Source organism: Sceloporus undulatus, chromosome 7 (assembly GCF_019175285.1).
Source record: "Sceloporus undulatus isolate JIND9_A2432 ecotype Alabama chromosome 7, SceUnd_v1.1, whole genome shotgun sequence".
Classification (NCBI taxonomy): Eukaryota; Metazoa; Chordata; class Lepidosauria; order Squamata; family Phrynosomatidae; genus Sceloporus; species Sceloporus undulatus.
This window is the reverse complement of record NC_056528.1, coordinates 5,080,373-5,100,121: the sequence shown is the minus strand read 5'-3', so window position 1 is coordinate 5,100,121 and position 19,749 is coordinate 5,080,373. Positions and strand designations below refer to the sequence as shown.

Genomic DNA, 19,749 nt, shown 5'->3' with positions numbered 1-19,749 from the left:
ATTTTTCCACACACACTATGTAATTCAACATTATTTTCCATTGGGTTGGATTCAGACTTAGGCTGCAATCCTATACAGACCTCCTGGGAGTAATCCTCATTGAACTCAATAGGGTTTACTTGCCCCATGTCCTAAGATTAGTCTGCAATGTGGCTGAATTTCTCCTCTGTCTTTCTGCTGGCTTCTCATCCTTCTTCTCCTCTTGTAGCTCTTAACAGTCATTCTTATGTTTGGTCATATACTTTTGCCATTTGGCTTGTCTTTGCGCCTTTAGGATTTCTCTTACGATGACTCCAAAGTGGAATTCAACGTTGATGCCCCAAATGGAGTGGTGATGGAAGGCTACCTCTTCAAAAGAGCAAGCAATGCTTTCAAGACCTGGAACCGGTAAGGCATGTCCTTGAAAGGACACGAAACAGCGCGGTGCAGTGGTTAGCGCAGGCGATTGGCAACGCTATGCCTTCCAGATGTTTGGGGCCACAGGTCCTATAACTCTCAATCAGTGCAACAGATTGTCAAGGGATATGGGAGCTGCATTCCTAGACATTTTGAGGTTATCTCTTTTGGTTACACTTTCAACGGAGAGTTAGCGTTATCCAATTTCAAATATATCTTCAGCCATACAGATGATGCCACTGAGACCCTCCATGTTTTGGCGCATGGACTGCCAACAAATGGAGGGAGGCACAAGGCCAGAGGCAGCCATCTGGCTTTGAAATCTGGTGGGTTCTTTTCAAGAAATCTGGGCTTGTGTGACCTATTTAAAAGTGAGTTGCATCTCCTGGACACTTCTAGGAAGAGGCAATTCACTATTTAGGGGCCAGAAAAAGTGCATCACAGGTGCATCTAAGACAAACATGCTACTAAGGCCTCATCCCCACTTACAAATAAATCAGTTTGCGATCCAGATTGATGGATTGATTCAACAGCGGAACATGGTTCACACTGCATTTGCCTCCATTGCATTTTCTTCTTCTCGTTCACGTTGACCAATGATTCGATTCCAAAGGGACCATCTTCGGCGGATGATAATCTGATCATGTCATTTAAAAAATCAATTCCAAACCACATCCTGTTCACACTTGCTCTGAATCAATTTATTGCAAAAGAAATGGGGGGAAATGGGTCTAGCGCATGCTAAATGGGTCTAGCGCATGCCCCCCTCTCCAAACCGCTTCAGCGATACGGCTCAAATGTGAACAAGAGTCATTTAAACCACTTCACACTGGTTTGCAAACCAGTTTAAAAATGCAGTGGGAATGAGGCCTAAGACAACCATGTGGCCATATACTCCGCCTTGAATCCCATTATGGGAGAAAGGCGGGATGTAAATCCTTGAAACAAATACTGTATATACTCAACTATAAGTCAATCTCATGTATAAGTCGAGGGCAGGTTTTGGGGCCAAAATTATAGATTATGATATGATCCGTGGATACGTTGATGGTAAAACTTAGGGGCATGTAATGAAGGATGTAAAGGACAAAGCAAAGGAAAAAGATGCCAAAGGACTTACACAGTTCCAGCAGACATAACTATTTGTGCTCAAACTAAAGGCTGGATGGATGAGAGAGTAGAAGGGGTCAATGTTTCCAGGGCATATGCATATGCATATATGCATATATATATATACACACACATATACACACACATAATACAGTATATATGACTTAAAATGCAGTACTGGATAAGTCAACTCAGGTTTTTTGGGTCACTTTTTAACCTAAATTTCTAGACTTATACATGAGTATATACAGTACATATTTTCCCCATCTCTGCTTTAAAACTGGTCCTGGTCATTTTAGTTGCTCTTGCCAGAATCTTTTCTAGTCCTTGTTTAATTCAGGAGGAAGAGAAATGATTTTTCGCTTCTCTGCCCCCATCTCCCTCTTCCCTTCCCCGCCCTCTTCCTCTCCTTCTCTGTCTCCATTTGTCTCCCCAGGAGGTGGTTCTCCATCCAGAACAGCCAGCTGGTGTACCAGAAGAAGCTAAAGGTCAGGAAGGCCGCCTGGGATGGCATTAGCGGATTAGCCGGCTTGTCTTGATATCTTGTTGTTCAAGGGATTGCGGAGCCATTCTCTGTGGGGTGGAAGGAAAGGGGACAGGTCAGAATAATAATCCCATGCTAGTCCTGTCGACACATGATGCATCCAGAATGGGTTGCAGAATCCTCCGCATTGGATACCTCAATCCGTCTTGGAATTCGGGTGCAACAGAAAGCATTCATGTCGCTTGATCAGTGCTCCAAAGTGAACTGCAGCATCTCAAATACATTCTGCAACCCACTCTGGACGTATATTTACTAATGCACAAACTTATATCTTGCCCTTCTAGTGCATACACATCACATAGGACACTTAATGACATTGCTATGGAATGATTAGGAAAACCAGTAGCAAAATACAATGACATTACAAAATCAACATTATAAGAAAAAATTGGCAGATACAGCAAAACAGCAACAACAACCAGTGAGTAAAACTTCATTTTCCAGAGTCGCCCATTGGCAATGTTGACTGAGGATGCTGGGAACTGTAGTCTGAAATGGTAACGGCCCCAAACTTTGGTTAGGCCAAAACAAAACCCCTCAGGCAAATCTTACAATGTCAAGGATGCTGCTGTCGTTCACATTTGTGTCCCGTTCTTTCCCTTGGCTGCATGCGCACTGCAAAAATAATCCTGCTTTGCACACTGTAACGGTCATGGCTCAGTGCTGTGGAATTCTGGGACTTGTCGTTTCTTGTGGCAACAGAGCTCTCTGACAGAGAAAGCTAAATGTCTCACAAAACTACAGTTGAACTATGCAGCACAATGAACCATGGCAGTTAAAATGGCGTCAAGTGGGATTCTTCAGTGCAGATGCAGCCTAAGTAGCTCAGATCAAACATAGTATCAGTTTATTTGTACATTGTCTATTTGGGGAATAGACACCTAATAGATTGCCCTGGAGAGAAATAAGGTTCACTCCCCTGTGAATGCTAAGAAAAACAAGTCCAACAAATAGTTCTTAAATACAGCAAACTGTGCTAGTGTTCTTGCAGCCATGAATGGCTCCCAAGGGCCATTACACTGATGGCCACCTCTTTTCCTTCCAGGATGTCCTCACGGTGGTAGTAGAAGACCTCAGACTTTGTACCGTCAAGCCCTGTGAAGACATAGAGAGGAGGTTTTGCTTTGAGGTTGTGTCTCCCACCAAGTAAGTTGTACAGGCAATCTTTGATTTCCTTCCTTTCCTTTCCCCCTTTTGTATTATCCCAGTGTGCTTTATGGAGTGCATGAAGTCAGGTCCTTGCTCCATGGAACTTGCAGTCTAAAATTCAGCGAGGAAGAGGAGGGAAAGTGAGATGGAGTAATAGCAATAGCAATAGCAAGTACATTTCTGTACTGTGTATCAGTGCACTTAAGCACCCCCTAAGCGGTTTACAATGTGTAAGCCAATTGCCCCCAGCAAGCTGGGTACTCATTTTAGCAACCTCAGAAGGATGCCAGGCTGAGCTCTGGCTGGTGTCGAACTCACAACCTTCGGCTGTGGCTGAAATATGGGCATTTAACGTCTGTGCCACCAGGGCTCCTGGTAAACAGGGAGACATTGTGCTGCAGTTCCAGATACACATTGCCAACCTTCATTGCAGGATGAGGATGTTAACACTGCATTTGAAAAACAAGATAGCCACCTTCTTTTATTGTTATGTAAAAATCACATTACTCAATACGAAGAGTGGGAAGATTTTATTTTTTAAGAAGTGAAATAATTCAAAAATGGTGACTAAAATGGTGAAGGGTCTGGAAACTATGCCCTATGAGGAACGGCTCAGGGAGCTGGGGATGTTTAGCCTCGAGAAGAGATGGTTAAGAGGTGATATGATAGCCCTGTTTAAATATTTGAAAGGATGTCATATTGAGGAGGGAGCAAGCTTGTTTTCTGCTGCTCCAGAGACTAGGATCCGGAGAAATGGATGCAAGCTACAGCAAAAGAGATTCCACCTCAACGTTAGGAGGAACATATTGACAGTAAGGGCTGTTTGACAGTGGAACATATTTTCTGAGAGTGTCATGGAGTGTCCTTCTTTAGAGGTCTTTAAACAAAGGCTGGATGGCCATCTGTCGGGAATGCTTTGATTGAGAGTTCCTGCATGGCAGAACAGGGTTGGACTGGATGGCCCTTGGGGTATCTTCCAGGTCCATGATTCTATGGCAAATTTCCCAGATGAGCATTGGTTGTGGCATTTACAATAGTACATCGCCAATTGTAGTTTTAAGGGCTTGGTTGTGTCTGTGAGTTAGGCTGAAATGTGCCATATGGATGGAGGGTGCATAGAACGTGTCCCTCACGCCATTCCTCCCCATCCTTTGTGGAAGGTGTGTGTGTGTGTGTGTGTGTGTGTGTGTGTGTGTGTGTGTGTGTATATATATATATATATATATATATCTCCAGGTCATGCTATTCAGTATTTCATCTTGAGAGACAGGCAAACTGTGTTTTCTGTAACCGTTCTTATGGTTTGTAACATGTGTCTCACTGCTTCTTCCCTTGACAGAAGCTGCATGCTGCAGGCTGATTCTGAGAAGCTGCGTCAGGCATGGATCCAGGCAGTTCAAGCTAGCATAGCCTCTGCATATCGAGAGAGTCCTGACAGCTGCTACATTGAAGTGAGTTTAGGAGTTATGGTTTATAGATGCCAATGGTCCCGTTCTGCTTTGAAGAAGAGATGTTCCTTCAGAATTCAGAAGCTTTCACAATTATTATTAAAGTCCCAAACTGAATGGACGTCCCAGCTATCTCCACTAGCCAAATTAAATAAGCCCAGCTATTTCCAAGCACACTAAAGCGCATGTACATGTCGGTGTTAAAAGATGAGATGCCTGTAAGACAAAGAGGTGGCTCTGGTAATTCAGCATTAAATGTGGTTCAATATGTAGGGATTCAAAGTCCTGTATCACCACCTTGTGAAAGAATTTGGTAGCACATGCTAGGATTTGTGCCCGTTTGGTAAAGAGTGGTCCCAGAACCTCCTCCGGATACCTCAACCGACGGAGATTAAAATCCTATTATTTGCAATGGCATTGCAAAATCGTGTCCCTTATATAAAATGGCAAGATCAAGATCTCCGTTTTCTGTCCCTTCCCGCCAGAGACTGGACCGGACTGCCTCCCCTTCTACCAGCAGCATCGACTCTGCCACTGACTCTCGGGATCGCAGCACCAAAGGGGAGACTATCTTGCAGAGGGTGCAGAGCATACCAGGGAATGACCAGTGCTGCGACTGTGGGCAGGCAGACCCTCGATGGGCGAGCATCAACTTGGGCATCTTACTATGCATTGAATGTTCAGGGATACACAGGTATTCCATGCACGCGCAAGAGCTTGGGCAATTCATAGTATCCTAGAGTTGGAAGAGACCTCAAGGGCCATGCAGTCCAATCCCCTGCCATGTAGGAAGACACAATCAAAGCATTCCTGGCAAAAGGCCATCCAAACGTTAGTGCCACTCTATTCTGCGTTGGTCAGCCTCACCTAGAATATTGTGTCCAGTTCTGGGCATCACAATTCAAAAAGGATGTCGAGAAGCTGGAGCGTTACTAGAGGAGGGCAACCAAAATGGTGAAGGGTATGGAAGTCATAAAGCCTTATGAGGAGAGACTTAGGGAGCTGGGTATATTTAGCCTGGAGAAGAGACGTTTAAGAGGCGATATGATAGCAATGTTTAAATATCTGAAGGGATGCCATATTGAGGATGGAGCGAGCTTGTTTTCTGCTGCTGCAGAGAATAGGACCCACAACAATGGATGCAAGCTACAGGAAAAGAGATTCCAGCTCAACATTAGGAGGAACCTCATGACACTAAGGGCTGTTCGACAGTGGAAGATATTCCCTTGGAGTCTGGTAGAGTCTCCTTCCTTGGAGGTCTTTAAACAGAGGCTGGATGGCCATCTGGCAGAGATGCTTTGATTGTAAGATCCTCTTGTCCATCAACCTGTTCTGGAATTATGCCTAGCTGGACACAAAGACCAAAATGCAACCTCACTGGCCGGATGTATTTATTTCAAGTTAGATGCCATATACTTTCCAGTGTGTGCACAATGTAGCTAATGTATTATTATGCTTAATGATGTGTTGCAGATATTGAAGCAATGAGGTGGCTGGTAGAAGCCATTATTTTGTACCACAAGCCAGCCACTTGTAGCATTCCTATTTTTAAACATTAACATAAGAAGTGACAATATAATGTGAGTTAGTTAAAAACAGACTATAAAGGTAACTATTTGGGGGGCTGCCGCTGTAACTGTAAGTCAGTACCTTAAAATAACGTTACAAGCTTTGGATATGTATAAGTACCAAACAGATGTTGAGTTGTTAATGTTCCTCTGCGTTGTGGTTCCTTTCCTTACAGGAGTTTGGGAGTTCACTGCTCCAAAGTGCGGTCGCTCACGCTGGACTCCTGGGAGCCGGAGTTACTGAAGGTAAAGACCAAACTTCAATACCAAACAGAGATGGATGGAAAGGAATGGGATGGTTAAAGGATAATTGGAGGGAAAATATGCTTTGTGTCATAAGGGATCTTGGAGGGATGGTGGCGTTAAGCATAAGCAGGGAAAGAATGAAAAGCTGTCTGTGTTTTTTAATGAAGTCTAGTGATCCATGTTCATACTGTTTTATGCACACTCTTCTTTTCAAAGCTAATTCTGAAAATGCAACCATCTATCCCATATGGGAGGAAAGGGTTGAGAGCAAATGTCAGTACAATCGTAGGATCAGGAGTGTGAAACATGGGGCCCTGCAGCCATTATTGAACTAGAGCTCTCAGCATTGGCTATGCTAGCTAGGACTGAGTACAACTCCAAGTGGAGAGCTGTGTGTGTTCTCCATAGAATCATAGAGTACTAACAACTCCATCCACCATAAATAAAAAATGAATGAAGCGTCAGTGGCTGCATGAAAAGCAGTGTAGTTAAATGCTACAGCAGATACAAAATTCTGTGGGTTTCGACTGCACACATTTATAAACTTGGGTAACCGTTTTTAAAAAAAGACCCTCCTAAAAAGAGAGAGAGAAAAAGTATATGGAGAATGGCATGGAGGGGGTCACCAACAAGTCCTTTTCCTTATTAGGTTCCTGCCGCAGCTATGGCTTTGAAACAGAACATTGTGGGGAAATGAAGGTGCCAGCATGAGGGTTAGGGAGGAGAACTTACTTAAGCTTTTAACACTTTGCCTTTCTTGCATGCTTTCCGAAAGCTGATGTGTGAGCTGGGCAACGCCACCATGAATCAGATCTATGAGGCACAATGTGAGGAGATGGGACTCAAGAAGCCCACCGCTGGCAGTTCCAGGTAGGACTTCATCAAACTCTGTCGGTTCTTGTGAAAGGTCTCACAGTTCTTTACTGGACTGGCAAGAACTCTCCATCTTCTCGCTATGGTCTGTTACAGACTGCCAAAATAAAGCTGCTTTGGGTCTCTTTGGAGGTATGCTGTTTAAATGATGTATGGGTCCTAAGAGCCTGGAGGTTGCGCCAAAGCCACACTCCATTCCTAAGCACTGGAGTGCAGCTTTGGTGCAGCTTCCGGATTCTTAGGACCCATACATCATTTAAACAGCATGCCTCCAAAGAGACCCGAAGCAGCTTTATTTTGGCAGTCTGTAACAGGCCTGAGTCACCTGTGTTTTTTAGACTTTGGAAGTAACTTATTACAAACAACTTGTTATTATTTCCATTACATCCTTATATAGAGTCAGACCATTACTTCATATACTCCCCTGTTGTCTCTTCTGGTAGCAGTTCCCAGGTTCTCAGGCTGGAGTTTCTTCTTTGAAGCTCACTGGGTGATTTTGGTTTAGCATCTTTCTTTCCTCTGCCCCAATAATGCATTTATTTGTTGAGATGTCTGTACCTGGACTTCTAATTTAAATAGCTTTTAGTGCAACATTCAAGCTCAGAAAAGCAAAATGAAGTACAATAACAATAAGATCAAAAGTAGTAAATTAACCAACCCCAGTTCTAAGAGAAGAATAGAAGAGCTGCAGCTCTGTTAGAATGCGTGTTTTGCATGCAAGAGGTTCCAGGTTCAATCCTTGACTCTACTGGAGCCCTTCCACGCTACAAAATTGTATCACTATGATTCCACTTCAACTGCTATGACAACATCCAGTGGAATTATGGGATTTGTAGTTTGGGGAGGGGGGTTTATAATCCTCAGCCAAAGAGCTCTGGTGCATCACCAAACTACTTTAAGCTTCAGCCACAGAAGTTAAAGTGGAATCATGCTGCTATCATTGTGTAGTGTGAAAGGTCCCTAAGTTGGGCTTGGAAAGACGTCTGTCTGAAACCCTGAGAGTTTAAGGCTATTACCATACCCTCCATTGACAACACTAACCTACATAGATTCATGTCTGAATTCCTATTAAAGAAGTCTAACCTTTTCTTTATCGGAAATATTCAGACACAAATCTGACTTTATTTTAGAGCCATAGCTCAGTGGAAACATTGCAGAGTCAAGGGAGGACAGTTAACTACTTCAGTTAGCAAAGTGGATGTTTTCCTGGGCATCATTTGTTTTTCAGAACATTGGTTACCAGAGGCAGAAATAGCATAGAGAAATTAGGAGCTTCGAATGCTTGCAACAAGTATATTTGAATTCTCTCTCATAGGCAAGACAAAGAAGCTTGGATTAAAGTCAAATATGTGGAGAAGAAGTTCCTGAAGAAGCTGCCATCCGGGGAGGCTCTGGCTGAGCATGAAAGGAAACCACGGCGCTGGAGTGTGAAGAAGTGCCAGAGGCGCAACAGCTCCACGAAAGCACCCACCGCGCGCAGGAAGTACCGGCACGAGGCAGGAAACGCATCACCGGCAGCACACTCTTCAGGTGGGGGACACATTTTAATGTCCTCTGTGTCCTATCCTCCACTTGCCTATCTCTCCAAGGCTGCATCCACACTGGAGAAATAGTCCGTTTTGGCACTGCTTTAGCTGCCCTGGCTCAAGGCTATGAAATTCTGGGAGTTGGAGTTTGTCGTGGGCCTAGAGAGGAGCAATTTTTATCTGCCTTCACTGGAAAGAGCAAATGAGCCAGAATAAATAAGGGACCAAAACAAATGGGCCAAAAGCACTGCTTTTGGACTGATCTGAGGAAATGGAGTTCAGATGATGCACCACCCCCGAATCAGGGCGAAGCCGTGCCATGGCGGCCCAAAACCGCCCATAGAAGGAGCACAAAAGATGTACTCCTTGTCAGCGGTCCATTGCAGACTGCGACAGGGCTGCGGCATCTGATTGCCATGGTTGGAGCGGGCAGAGGGTGCTCCAAGGCGCCCATGTGCTTGAGGCCAGCTCATTCCAGTGCCTTAAGAGCCAGTGCAAAACTGTATTGCTAAGGACAGATTAACAGTGCCAACTCTGGAAGAGACAAGATGGCAGGAATATGGAGCCACCAGCCCAGATGTCTTAATCTGGACTTAAAGACTTAAAGAAATGTCTTAAGGGAGAAGGGTAATTTCACCAGAAAAGTACCATTTGGTCGCCTCCCCCATCCTTATGCTGCCTCATTGAATCTTACCAGTCGCATCCTGGTAGAATAAAGTCACCCCTTGGTTTTAAGTATACTATTAATTGGGTATAATTACCATTTATCCTAGTTTAATTAACAGATTTAGCTGTATGATGCTGCACAGTCAAATTTGGGATCAGGCTTGGAGCAAATTGGATCTGAATTGAAATGGACCCAAACTGGATCCATGTCCAAATAACCAAATCAGGTTCTGAACTGTCCACATCCATAGTATATATTCTGTGTGCCTGTGCAGGGAAAACAAGAAAGCAACTAACTATAACAATCTCTCTTTATCGGCAGCGGCCACCTTGGAAAGGAAATTCCGGCGAGATTCCCTCTTCTGTCCCGATGAGCTGGATTCCCTTTTCTCCTACTTTGACACGGGAGCTGGAGCTGGGCCACGCAGTAAGTAGACCTAAACCAATCCATAATTTGGCTGCCAGCTGCGCCTTTCCCTCCTGGCACTTTTTGGGCATGGGCATTGAGTTGAAACAGCAGTGTTTTTGGTTTGGAGAATTGTACACTCATATGCGGGCAAACGTTTTATGAACGACAGACGAAGAGGTTGACATAGACAATTGTTTTCAGAAACCTCCACCTATAATCTTTGCCCCATCCTTCCATTGCACCTTTATTATTTCCCCTCATCCCCAGCGTTTGCTATTTTGGTGGCTGGGCTTATATCCCCCCTCCCTCCCATCTTCTTTTATGCCAAACCTGTGCAGTTGGCTGGCATTTTCTCTCCCTTCTCCCCTTCCCCCATGTCTTCATTTTGTCCTTCAAGGGAAACAAAATCCATTCCTGACCGCTGCATTTTTGAACATACAAAAAGAACGACGTCAGATGCCTCTTTGACAATGAACTCCCCCTGACGTTCCGTCCACCTTCCTCTTAGGTGGCAACCACGTCTCAGTGCCGCACCCCCTGGCAGCCAGCCCAAGGAGTGACAGTGGCCATGGTCCCGCTGGGAGCGGTTCACCGTTCCTCCTGGATGGAGGTAAGGGGGATGCCTTAGCAATGTAGAGTTGCAAGAGCGTGTCTCACTGCCTGGCTGTTTTAGCCAAGCAGCACCTCCACGTTTGGAGGCAGTATACCTATACCTTGAGGTATCAGATGCCCATGACAAGCAGAAGTGGATGGGTGATGTCTCCACAACTTGCTTTTGGATTTCCCAGGGCTATCTGGCTGCTCATCCAGGGAAACAAGGTGGAGGTGTGATCGCCTCTAGTAGGATAACTCAGGCCTTAGTGCAGGGGTGCTGTGACCAATGAGTTAGTACAACCTCCTCAAGGTCTTAGTTGTGGCTCCATAGGTGCATCAACCTGGGATCTTCTACATGCAAAGAAGCTGCTCTGTCACTGAATTATGAATTCAGGGAAGGATTTTTTTCTTTGCTCCTTCAGCAGCTTCCTGATCTCAGTTCCCTTCCTTGCCCCCCCGGCCCAAGAGTTGGCATTTGTCTCCTGGAATAAAGCATACACCCATGTGCATTCATATTGATCCTTTCCCCCCCAGTTTTAAAGAAATCCCACTGGAGGTTGAGGTGTGAAAATTACATTTAATGTTCTGCAAACTAGGCGAATAAATAAAATAGGTATAATTGCTGTTCTTTGAAATGCTTTGGAAACAACATGGAAAGTCTCTGCCAGTAACCCTGCAGCATGTCCTTAGTCACGTCACATTCCTTTTCTGGTGCTTTTGGGTTTCCTCGCTGCGTTGTGGCCAGCTATCCGGCAGCATTTACCAATCGTTGTACCTTGGTACAATATATGGAGACAAGAGCTGAATGATTTGTCACTTACTGCTTCTTTTGAAACACAGAGTATTAGAAGCACATACTTTAAAGCAGATAAAGGCAACTTCTGGAGGTTCAGGGCCTCATTGCTGTCCCCCCTCCAACTCACCAACTGCCACAAATCATTAACTAATAATAGCATTGCTGCCACTGCTATTGTTACTGCCAAAGCTCAATGGAAAGTACGGTAGCTTTTGATAATGTCAATGGGAACCAGAATTCAGAAATTCCCTGTAGACCACATGCGATCCCTGGACCATAATTTGACTCTGCTTTAAAGTGATTTCAGAATCTATGCAGAAAGAAGGGATCAGCAAATGAGAGTACTTTTATGGCAACATATGTCATCCTGTTCCAAACGGCTCTTGGGTACCATTTCTGACAGTACAATAGTTTGATCCCTTAGAGATGTTCTTGCAATGCTATGTCTGCTCCAGAAGATGGGGCTCTGGTATTCTCATGTCTTATCACTTAACGAATAGCCAGAAGAAAGAAAGAAAGTGGAGGGACATATACTGGAAAGTCAGTGTACCTGCATATTAAAATGCATTTTGTTTGTCCCTTGTTGGCCCTGCAGGTCTAAGCAGTGACAGCGGACTTGGCGGCAGCACTGACGGCAGCACTGATGTCCTGGTGTTTGGCTCAGTGGTGGACAGTGTCACAGAGGAAGGTAGGCATTGCAAGCATGGATGGATGGAAGCAGGATGAGTGTCCCCTAATAAGTAGGGGGTACATATTTGAATAGGCTAAATACCCTAAAGGCACCAGATCCCAAAGTGCATTTCGTTAACTGAAAAAGGGAGAAAGGAAAAGAAGGAGTGCAATCTTGGTCTTCCCAGTAAACTCAGACAAAAGCAAAAGGCTGACGCCTCTCCTAGTTTGTGTGTTCTTCTGGTTTAATATGTTTTTGCCACCTTGACCACACTTTGATGTTGCCTGGCCATACTTGTCCCAGTTTTATCTCTGCAATGATGGAGGGTATGGTAATAGCCTTAAAGTAAACTTCCCAAGTGGGAGCTTCTTTTTCCACCAGAGGAAATGCAGCTAGGGAGGGAAGGAAGGAAGGAAGGAAGGAAGGAAGGAGGGAGGGAGGGAGGGAGGGAGGGAGGGAGGGAGGAAAGAAGGAGTGTGTGTGTGTAGGTGACAGAGAGAGAGAGAATGGGACAACTCTGGTTGCACCCAATTTTGTCTTTCACCTTATCCTCTATGGACATGCCAAACCCATGGCAGCTTTTACCAAAAAACCATAAGGCTGTTTGGAAAACATTCACCTCCACATTCTCATGGGGTCCAGGCAGAAGCCCCCATGGAGAAAAGAGGCTGGAATTATACAGTGCACCTGTGCCATACGCAGGCACACTATATGCGGTTTCCAGCTTACGTGGAATTCGCATGATAATTAAAGTAACGGTGCACACATGCTGCCCCAAGCCGCAAGCATGTGCCCCATTGTTTGCAATGGGGCACGAGCATATGTGGATTTCCCCTTATGTGGAGGGATCCGGAACGTATCCCAGTGTAAGGGAAGGTCCCGTTGTATAAGTGATAGAGTCAATGACCAGGCCAGTCAGGGGAAAGAAATAGGTCTATACAGTAATTTACTTGAAAGGAACAGAGGTAGAAAGTAGGTAGGTAGGTAAGGTTCGAGGATTTGGCTTCTGGTGCCAAAGATTAATTTGGCAAAGGACCCTGTGATGAGAAGGATGACAAGTTTGGGTATATGCAGTGCAGGGGTGGGCAGCTTCTCCGAGGCCAGGAGCTGCACCCGTATCCCCGCTACCCACTCACTGGACCTGGGAATGCCACAATTTCCTCTCGTGCCCACCTCCGTTGTAAAAATAGGGAGCTATCGGGGGCAATTTTGCAAAGTTTCCCCCCCCCCCCCACTCACACCCCTCCTGTCTGTTGTAAGGCTTTTTGTAAATAGGGAGTGACTATAAATAGGAGGATTTTGGGGTTTCTTAAAAAAGGAAGTAGTGTGTGTGTGGTGGGCACAAGGTGGGCATTGAATTGGGCCGCTGGATGGGGCTGCCTATGGTTGGCAAGCCACACTTTCCCCCTCCCTGATGTAAAACATGCCTGAGCTTCATGGGTCGCCAATGCTAAAGTCTCATTGCAGTCTTTTCCTCCCTGACTGCGCCTACAGAATGCGAAGTTTCGGAGGAATCCAGCGGAGAAGCAGAAATCGAGCAAGAGGCCTCTGACCTGGAGGACCTGCGAGAGCTGCACCCTGGCCTGTTGGTTTACAAGGCATCACGGGCCAGGAACCTGCCCGTCATGGCGGAAGCCTTGGCACACGGCGCTGACGTCAACTGGGTGAACGACGAGGATGAGAACAAGACCCCCTTGATCCAAGCTGTAATGGGGGTAGGCAATAGGTTTATATCATGCATTTGTGTCTCTGGAATAGAACCAGTGGCTTCATCCATGCAGGACATCTCTTTTGCAATGCAAATCACAACTAATGTTATCTTCCGTGTTCCCAGAGATATAACTCTCGCCATTAACAGTTAATGACCTCCGAATACTTCAACCATTCCCTTTTCTTAGGCTGGTACCATCATCACAAGAAGTCTTTGTGCAGCTGGTTTTATTCGAACGGTGATTTAAGGACTTTGGTTTAAACACAAGAACTTATTTAACCACATCAGAACACATTTATAAAACCCAGCCATCACTAATAAAATATCTCCATTACATTTCTTATATCTCTTCTGGTAAGCCTGTTTTAAACCAAACTTAGAACAACTTATAAAACCTTGACATGTCACTAATTTCTTTAATTCTCTCATAAATAGGCATTTATGATCTTATTCGTTTTAATACTTACTAACACATGTTTTTATTATCAGCCGATCAACTAATAGCAGATAATGTTTCCATATATAACATTCTCATAAGCAACTTATTCTCACAATAAAACAAGCTTTAGAAGAAACTTACAACTATAAAACCAAATATAATATTATATAATCCAACAACATGTTTGCAAATCCTTATATAACTGTTGCCCCATAACTGCCCCACTTGCAATCCATATAAAGCCTTCACTCTCCCCTTAATTTCTAATACACTCTCATAAAAATCCCATGACACAAAACTCAATTCTGAACTCAGGCCTGTTACAGACAGTGCTTAGGACTGGAGTGTGGCTTTGGCGCGACCTCCGGACTCTTAGGACCCATGCATCATTTAAATAGCATACCTCCAAAGAGACCCCAAGCAGCTTTATTTTGGCAGTCTGTAACAGGCCTTAATTACCTAGTCTATAATAACATAACTTTTATAAAACATTAAATTTAAGGATGACAGTCAGAAGCAAAATTATGACAGGATAAATCCATTCCCGACTCTTTTATACATAGCTAGGCTGATCCTCAGATGGCACCACTGGACCCATACCCAAATCTGTACCAGCTTGGTAGCTTGAACTAAATCTTACCTTCCATTTGAGACCCCAGGGTCAACATGCCATGATGATGGCAGGTTGGCATAAAAGACTACAGTATGTGGAGGGATGTGTGTGTGTGTGTGTGTGTGTGTGTGTATTTATGTGAGCCAGACGAAAGCTCTGAGATTCCTTTGCAACCATAAACAGTCTCTGCACAACTGAAACTGGAATTTCAGCCCCACAACTGCTGACAATCACCACTTTATTTCCCCCATTTCTTTGCTATAGTATAGTCTTTTGGAGGTTTGGGGTGTGTAAGGACACTCCCTTGCATTCCTGCACCATAGGATATCTATAGTTGTACTGGATTTGTTCCCTCCAGGTGCTGTGAAACTACAGATCCAACTACTCCTTACTGGTGGTCTTGTTGGCTGAGAGTGATGGAGATAAATATCTAGAGCAGGAGTTGGCAAAGTATGGCCCACACTTTGGAACCAGGCCTCAACCAGAACTGATTTCTGCTCACCTCCTATTGTTGAAAAGGCCTCTCCTGGGTCAAAAATAGCAGAGGATGTAGCAATGGGAGTGATGTAGTGGTTTAAATGTTGGATTATAACTCTAGACACCAGGGTTTGAGTCTCTGCTTGGCCATGGAAACCCAGCGGGCGACTGGGCAAGTCATACCTTCGCCAGCCCCAAGAGAGCTGGCGTTAGGTTTTGCCCTAGAGTCACCATAAGTCAGAAAAGACTTGAAGGCACACAACAAGAAATAGTGATGAGATTCAAAGCTACACGATCTTCTCAGTGGCTAATGTAGCTTCGTAGCCTTCCACAGTTGCCAGTCCCTGATCTAAGAATGGCAAGCTCCATATGCTTGCTGCAAAAACAGGGTAGGCATTATGGAGGAATTTACTATCGACTAGGTGTTCTCTTAACAGTTCCACCACTGTCTTGGCTAATGCAGGCATTTCATGTCTGCTACTTAACTTTCCTCCATGACTTCATTTTTCTTGTTATTGTGGTATGCCTTCAAGTCGTTTCAGACTTTGGTAACCTTAAGGCAAACCTGTCTGGAGCAGAGAGTGTGCGTCTTGCCCAGGCTCACCCAGTGGGTTTCCATGGCTGGGCAGGAAACCAACCCTGGACATCTCCAGAGTTGTCCAGTGCTCAAACCATGCTGCCCTTTTCTACTATTTCATTAATCTCCACTCATTCATTTTGATGTGGTCTGAATATTGCAGTCCTATAGTTTTGTAACTGCACACCTACTTCATAACCAGAAGATTCAGTTTCAACCCTTGCCATCTCCTAGTTGGCTGGGAAAGGCCCCTGCCTTAAACCCTTAAAAGATGACAACAGTCTTTTGAGTGTGCTTTAGATGTGCATTCCTGAATGGCATTTGATTGAACTCAATTGTTTTTGTGTTCCTTTCCAAATCTGTGATTCTGTGACCAAAGCTCTGAATCTTCTTAAGGCAGCTTCTTCTGTCTCTCCAATATTAAAACTTGTTCAAGTCTATAAATAAACCTCAGATTGCAAACTCATCTCTCTCCCTCTCCTGTCTTCTCTAGGGCTCTTTGATAGCTTGCGAATTCTTGCTCCAGAATGGAGCAGATGTTAACCAAAGAGATATCCGAGGGCGAGCACCTCTGCATCATGCCACGTATTTGGGGCACACTGGGTAAGTAAGCTGCTATGCATTCTGGGCTGCAGCCACAGATGCTTAGATCCAAGGCACTGGGGTGGGGTCTGGGGTTGTGACGGCCAAAAGCAACACCGGGGGAAAAACATCTTTCCCCACCCCATGTGAGCTGTAGCAGCATGATCCTTTTACACTTCCCTGTGACTTCTTGTGCCCCTTACATCCTATCAGTGTGTAGAAAACCTGTCCTGCATGTCATGACATATGGTTATAAATAATAGCGCTGAGTCCAAAACCCATAGCAGATAACATCTGAGTGCTTTTCCTAAGCAGAAAACCTCTGCAGATGTTTCCAAAGGGCAGCTGCCTTTGGTGGGGCAGTGGCTACCATTCCCCGACCCCATTGAGATAGTCTGTGCCATCTGGCCCAGCTTTCTGATCTATTAAGGTCATTTTGAATTTTGATCCTGTCCTGGGTGCTCCTCCTAATTCCCCGTATTTCATCATCCTAGTCATTGCTAAAGATGTTGAATAGCACTGGGCCCAGGGCAGACCCACTGGTCATCTTTCCAAGATGAAGAGGAGCCATTGCTGGGCACCCTTTGGGTTCGGCTAGTCAACCAATTACAAATCCATTTAACGGTTGCATCGTCTAGCCCGCATTTTACTAGCTTGTTTGAAAGGATCTCTTTAGGGACTTTGTCAAAGGTCTTACAGAAACCAAGATGCACTGCATCCTAATTTCAGTAAGGCCTTTGCATATTGAGTCTGCAGCTAAAACACTTTTGGGAAGTCGGAGATGCAAGAAATTTTTTTCTTTGCCAGAGACCCAATAAAATCACACCCACCCAGTGGAGATAATCCTAAATTGCACACTGTGCAATTATGGCCCTGTGGTTGCACTTTAACTATCAGGGCTCCATCCTACAGAATCCTGGGATTTGTAGCTTGGTGAGGCAGAAGAGATACCTGGCAGGGAATTCTACATACCTCCCAAATTGCAAATCCTAGGATTCACAGGATGGAACCATAGCCATTAGTAATCTCAAAAAGCTAGAAATGCGTAGTGTGAAAGAGACTGTAGTTTAGCACAGATCCCTATGAAAGTACAGCGCTTGGGAATGTCAGTTTTTTAGACTCAAAGTCAGGGAGTCGCCAGGCCATGCTGTCTTGGGATTCTGGAAGAAACCAACATGACAAGCTCTGAAGTACTAGAGTCATAGGTCCGATACAGACAGGCCAAAAAAAGCTGCTTCGAGTCACTTTGCAAGTATGCTGTTTAAATGATACATGTGTCCTAAGAGTCCAGAAGCTGTACCAAAGCCACACTCCATTCCTAAGTACTGGAGTTTAGCTTTGGTGCAGCTTCCAGACTCTTAGGACGCATGCATCATTGAAACACCATACCTCCAAAGTGACCTGAAGCAACTTTATTTTGACCTGTCTGTATAGGGCCATAGAATCATAGCGCTGGACTAGATCAAATGCAAGCTATTAAAATGTCAAAGTGCATTACTACAGTGCTCCCTTCCCTTACATGGGGGATCTGTTCCGGACCCCTCAGCATAAGGGGGAAATCGCATATGCTCATGCCCCATTGAAAATAATAGGGTGCGGGCATGCGGTGCTGTGTGATGCACGCACCATGGGCACATGTATGGTTTATTAGATTCTTATGCGGCTTCAGCATATGCTGAAAGCTGCAGAAGTGAAGCCCACTTATGGCATGGGCTCAATGCAATTCTGTCATGGTTATTTTTTACACCATGGACCATATCTAACATTTTGCGTTTTGAATGTTTGGCAGCCAAGTCTGCTTGTTCCTAAAGAGAGGAGCCAACCAACATGCGGTTGATGAGGATGGGCAGGACCCTCTCAGCATCGCGGTCCAGGCTGCTAATGCGGACATTGTTACCTTGTAAGTAGACCACTGTTACAGAGGGATGGATTCAAACCTAGTTATAGATTATGTATTCAAACCTATTTATATATTCAATTTCATGGACTTTTGTTCTTCTTGCTTATTTGTCTGTTTCTGCTGTTACCTTTTCACTCAACAGACTGTCATCATTACAGGATTGATACAGTAAAGCTGAGATCCAGCATGGTGTAGTGATTTAAGTATTGAACTAAGACTAGAGACCAGGGTTCAGATCCCTTTTTGACCATGGAGACCCACTGGGTTGCCTTGGCCAAGTCACCCTCTTTCAGCCTCAAAGGAAGGCAAAGGCAACCCCATGAAAGGTTATGGCCCTTGGGTCGTCATAAGTTTGAAACAGGGTGACCAAATGTCATAACCACAAAGGTGGACAAGACATTGGAAAATGTAAGACACTCAAGAAAAATGTAGGATATTACCAAATAAAAGCTAAGAACATTCACATACATGTAAATTCATGCTTCTAATCGTGCTTAAAATGGAAGACATTTTGGAATTTCTCCTGGACAGAAGGTTGAAATCTGTGACATGTCCTGGAAAAGGAGGACGTCTGGTCACTCTGGTTGGAAATGTCTTGAAAGCACACAACAGTAGTAAAGTTATGTTGTGGACTTTTAGAGTAGCTGCTAACTAAAGCTCTCTGAGCAATGCACAGCCTGTTAAATCAGATAGCATGCTCTATTATCAACACTGTTAATAGTGTTAATTAATAATAACATGACTAATAGTGTTAAAGGTAAAGGTAAAGGTAGTCCCTTGACATGAATGTCTAGTTGTAACCGACTGTAGCGGACGGTGCTCATCTCCGTTGCTAAGCCAAAGAGCCAGCGTTGTCCAAGGACTACTCCGGTGGTCATGGGGCCAGCATGAATACACCAAATGCTATTACCTTCCCACTGAGAAGTGGCATCTGTTACCTACTTGCATTTACATGCTTTCAAACTGCTAGGTTGGCAGAAGCTGGGACTGGTGCCAGGAGCTCACCCCATCATGGGCACTCAGGCCTCGAACTGCCAACCTTCCGATCTTCCGATAGTCAGAATTGGCATCTTAACCACTAAGCCGCCTGTCTTATTATTATGATGGACTGGAGTAATAGTAATAACAACGTTACTCCATTTTATGGAATCATGGGACACGTAGTTTGGCGAGTGCTGGGGTTGAGAATGCAAAAAGCCTCTTCCTAAACTGGCAGTCGCAGGGTGGCATAGGATGGAATCGTGGCAACTAAAGTGGAATGATAGTGCTTAAATTAATGTAGTGTTAATGGGCCCCTGGTGCTCAAAGACCATAATTTAGGAGACACCAGGTGAGCTGTGCGCAGGATGGTTCTTCCAAAGATGAAAGATGGTTCTTCCAGAGATGAAGGATGGTTCTTCCAAAGATGAAGGATGGTTCTTCCAAAGATGAAGGATGGTTCTTCCAAAGATGAAG

At 44.7% G+C, this 19,749-nt stretch overlaps 1 protein-coding gene across 4 annotated transcripts in view; it reads left to right on the top strand.

Moving 5' to 3' along the window:
- Positions 1-19,749, top strand: part of ACAP3 (ArfGAP with coiled-coil, ankyrin repeat and PH domains 3) — a 124,451-nt gene that overhangs the window by 86,999 nt on the left and 17,703 nt on the right. For 2 of the 4 annotated variants that reach the window (XM_042479389.1, XM_042479392.1), the window contains exons 11-24: positions 275-387; positions 1,943-1,994; positions 3,096-3,196; positions 4,539-4,650; positions 5,133-5,341; positions 6,392-6,461; positions 7,237-7,331; positions 8,650-8,864; positions 9,849-9,953; positions 10,444-10,545; positions 11,912-12,013; positions 13,490-13,710; positions 16,306-16,415; positions 18,184-18,294. In XM_042479389.1, the coding sequence (XP_042335323.1) occupies positions 275-387; positions 1,943-1,994; positions 3,096-3,196; positions 4,539-4,650; positions 5,133-5,341; positions 6,392-6,461; positions 7,237-7,331; positions 8,650-8,864; positions 9,849-9,953; positions 10,444-10,545; positions 11,912-12,013; positions 13,490-13,710; positions 16,306-16,415; positions 18,184-18,294 (1,718 nt within the window). The remainder of the gene's footprint in view (positions 1-274; positions 388-1,942; positions 1,995-3,095; positions 3,197-4,538; positions 4,651-5,132; positions 5,342-6,391; positions 6,462-7,236; positions 7,332-8,649; positions 8,865-9,848; positions 9,954-10,443; positions 10,546-11,911; positions 12,014-13,489; positions 13,711-16,305; positions 16,416-18,183; positions 18,295-19,749) is intronic. The other 2 variants (XM_042479391.1, XM_042479393.1) reach the window with 2 other exon arrangements.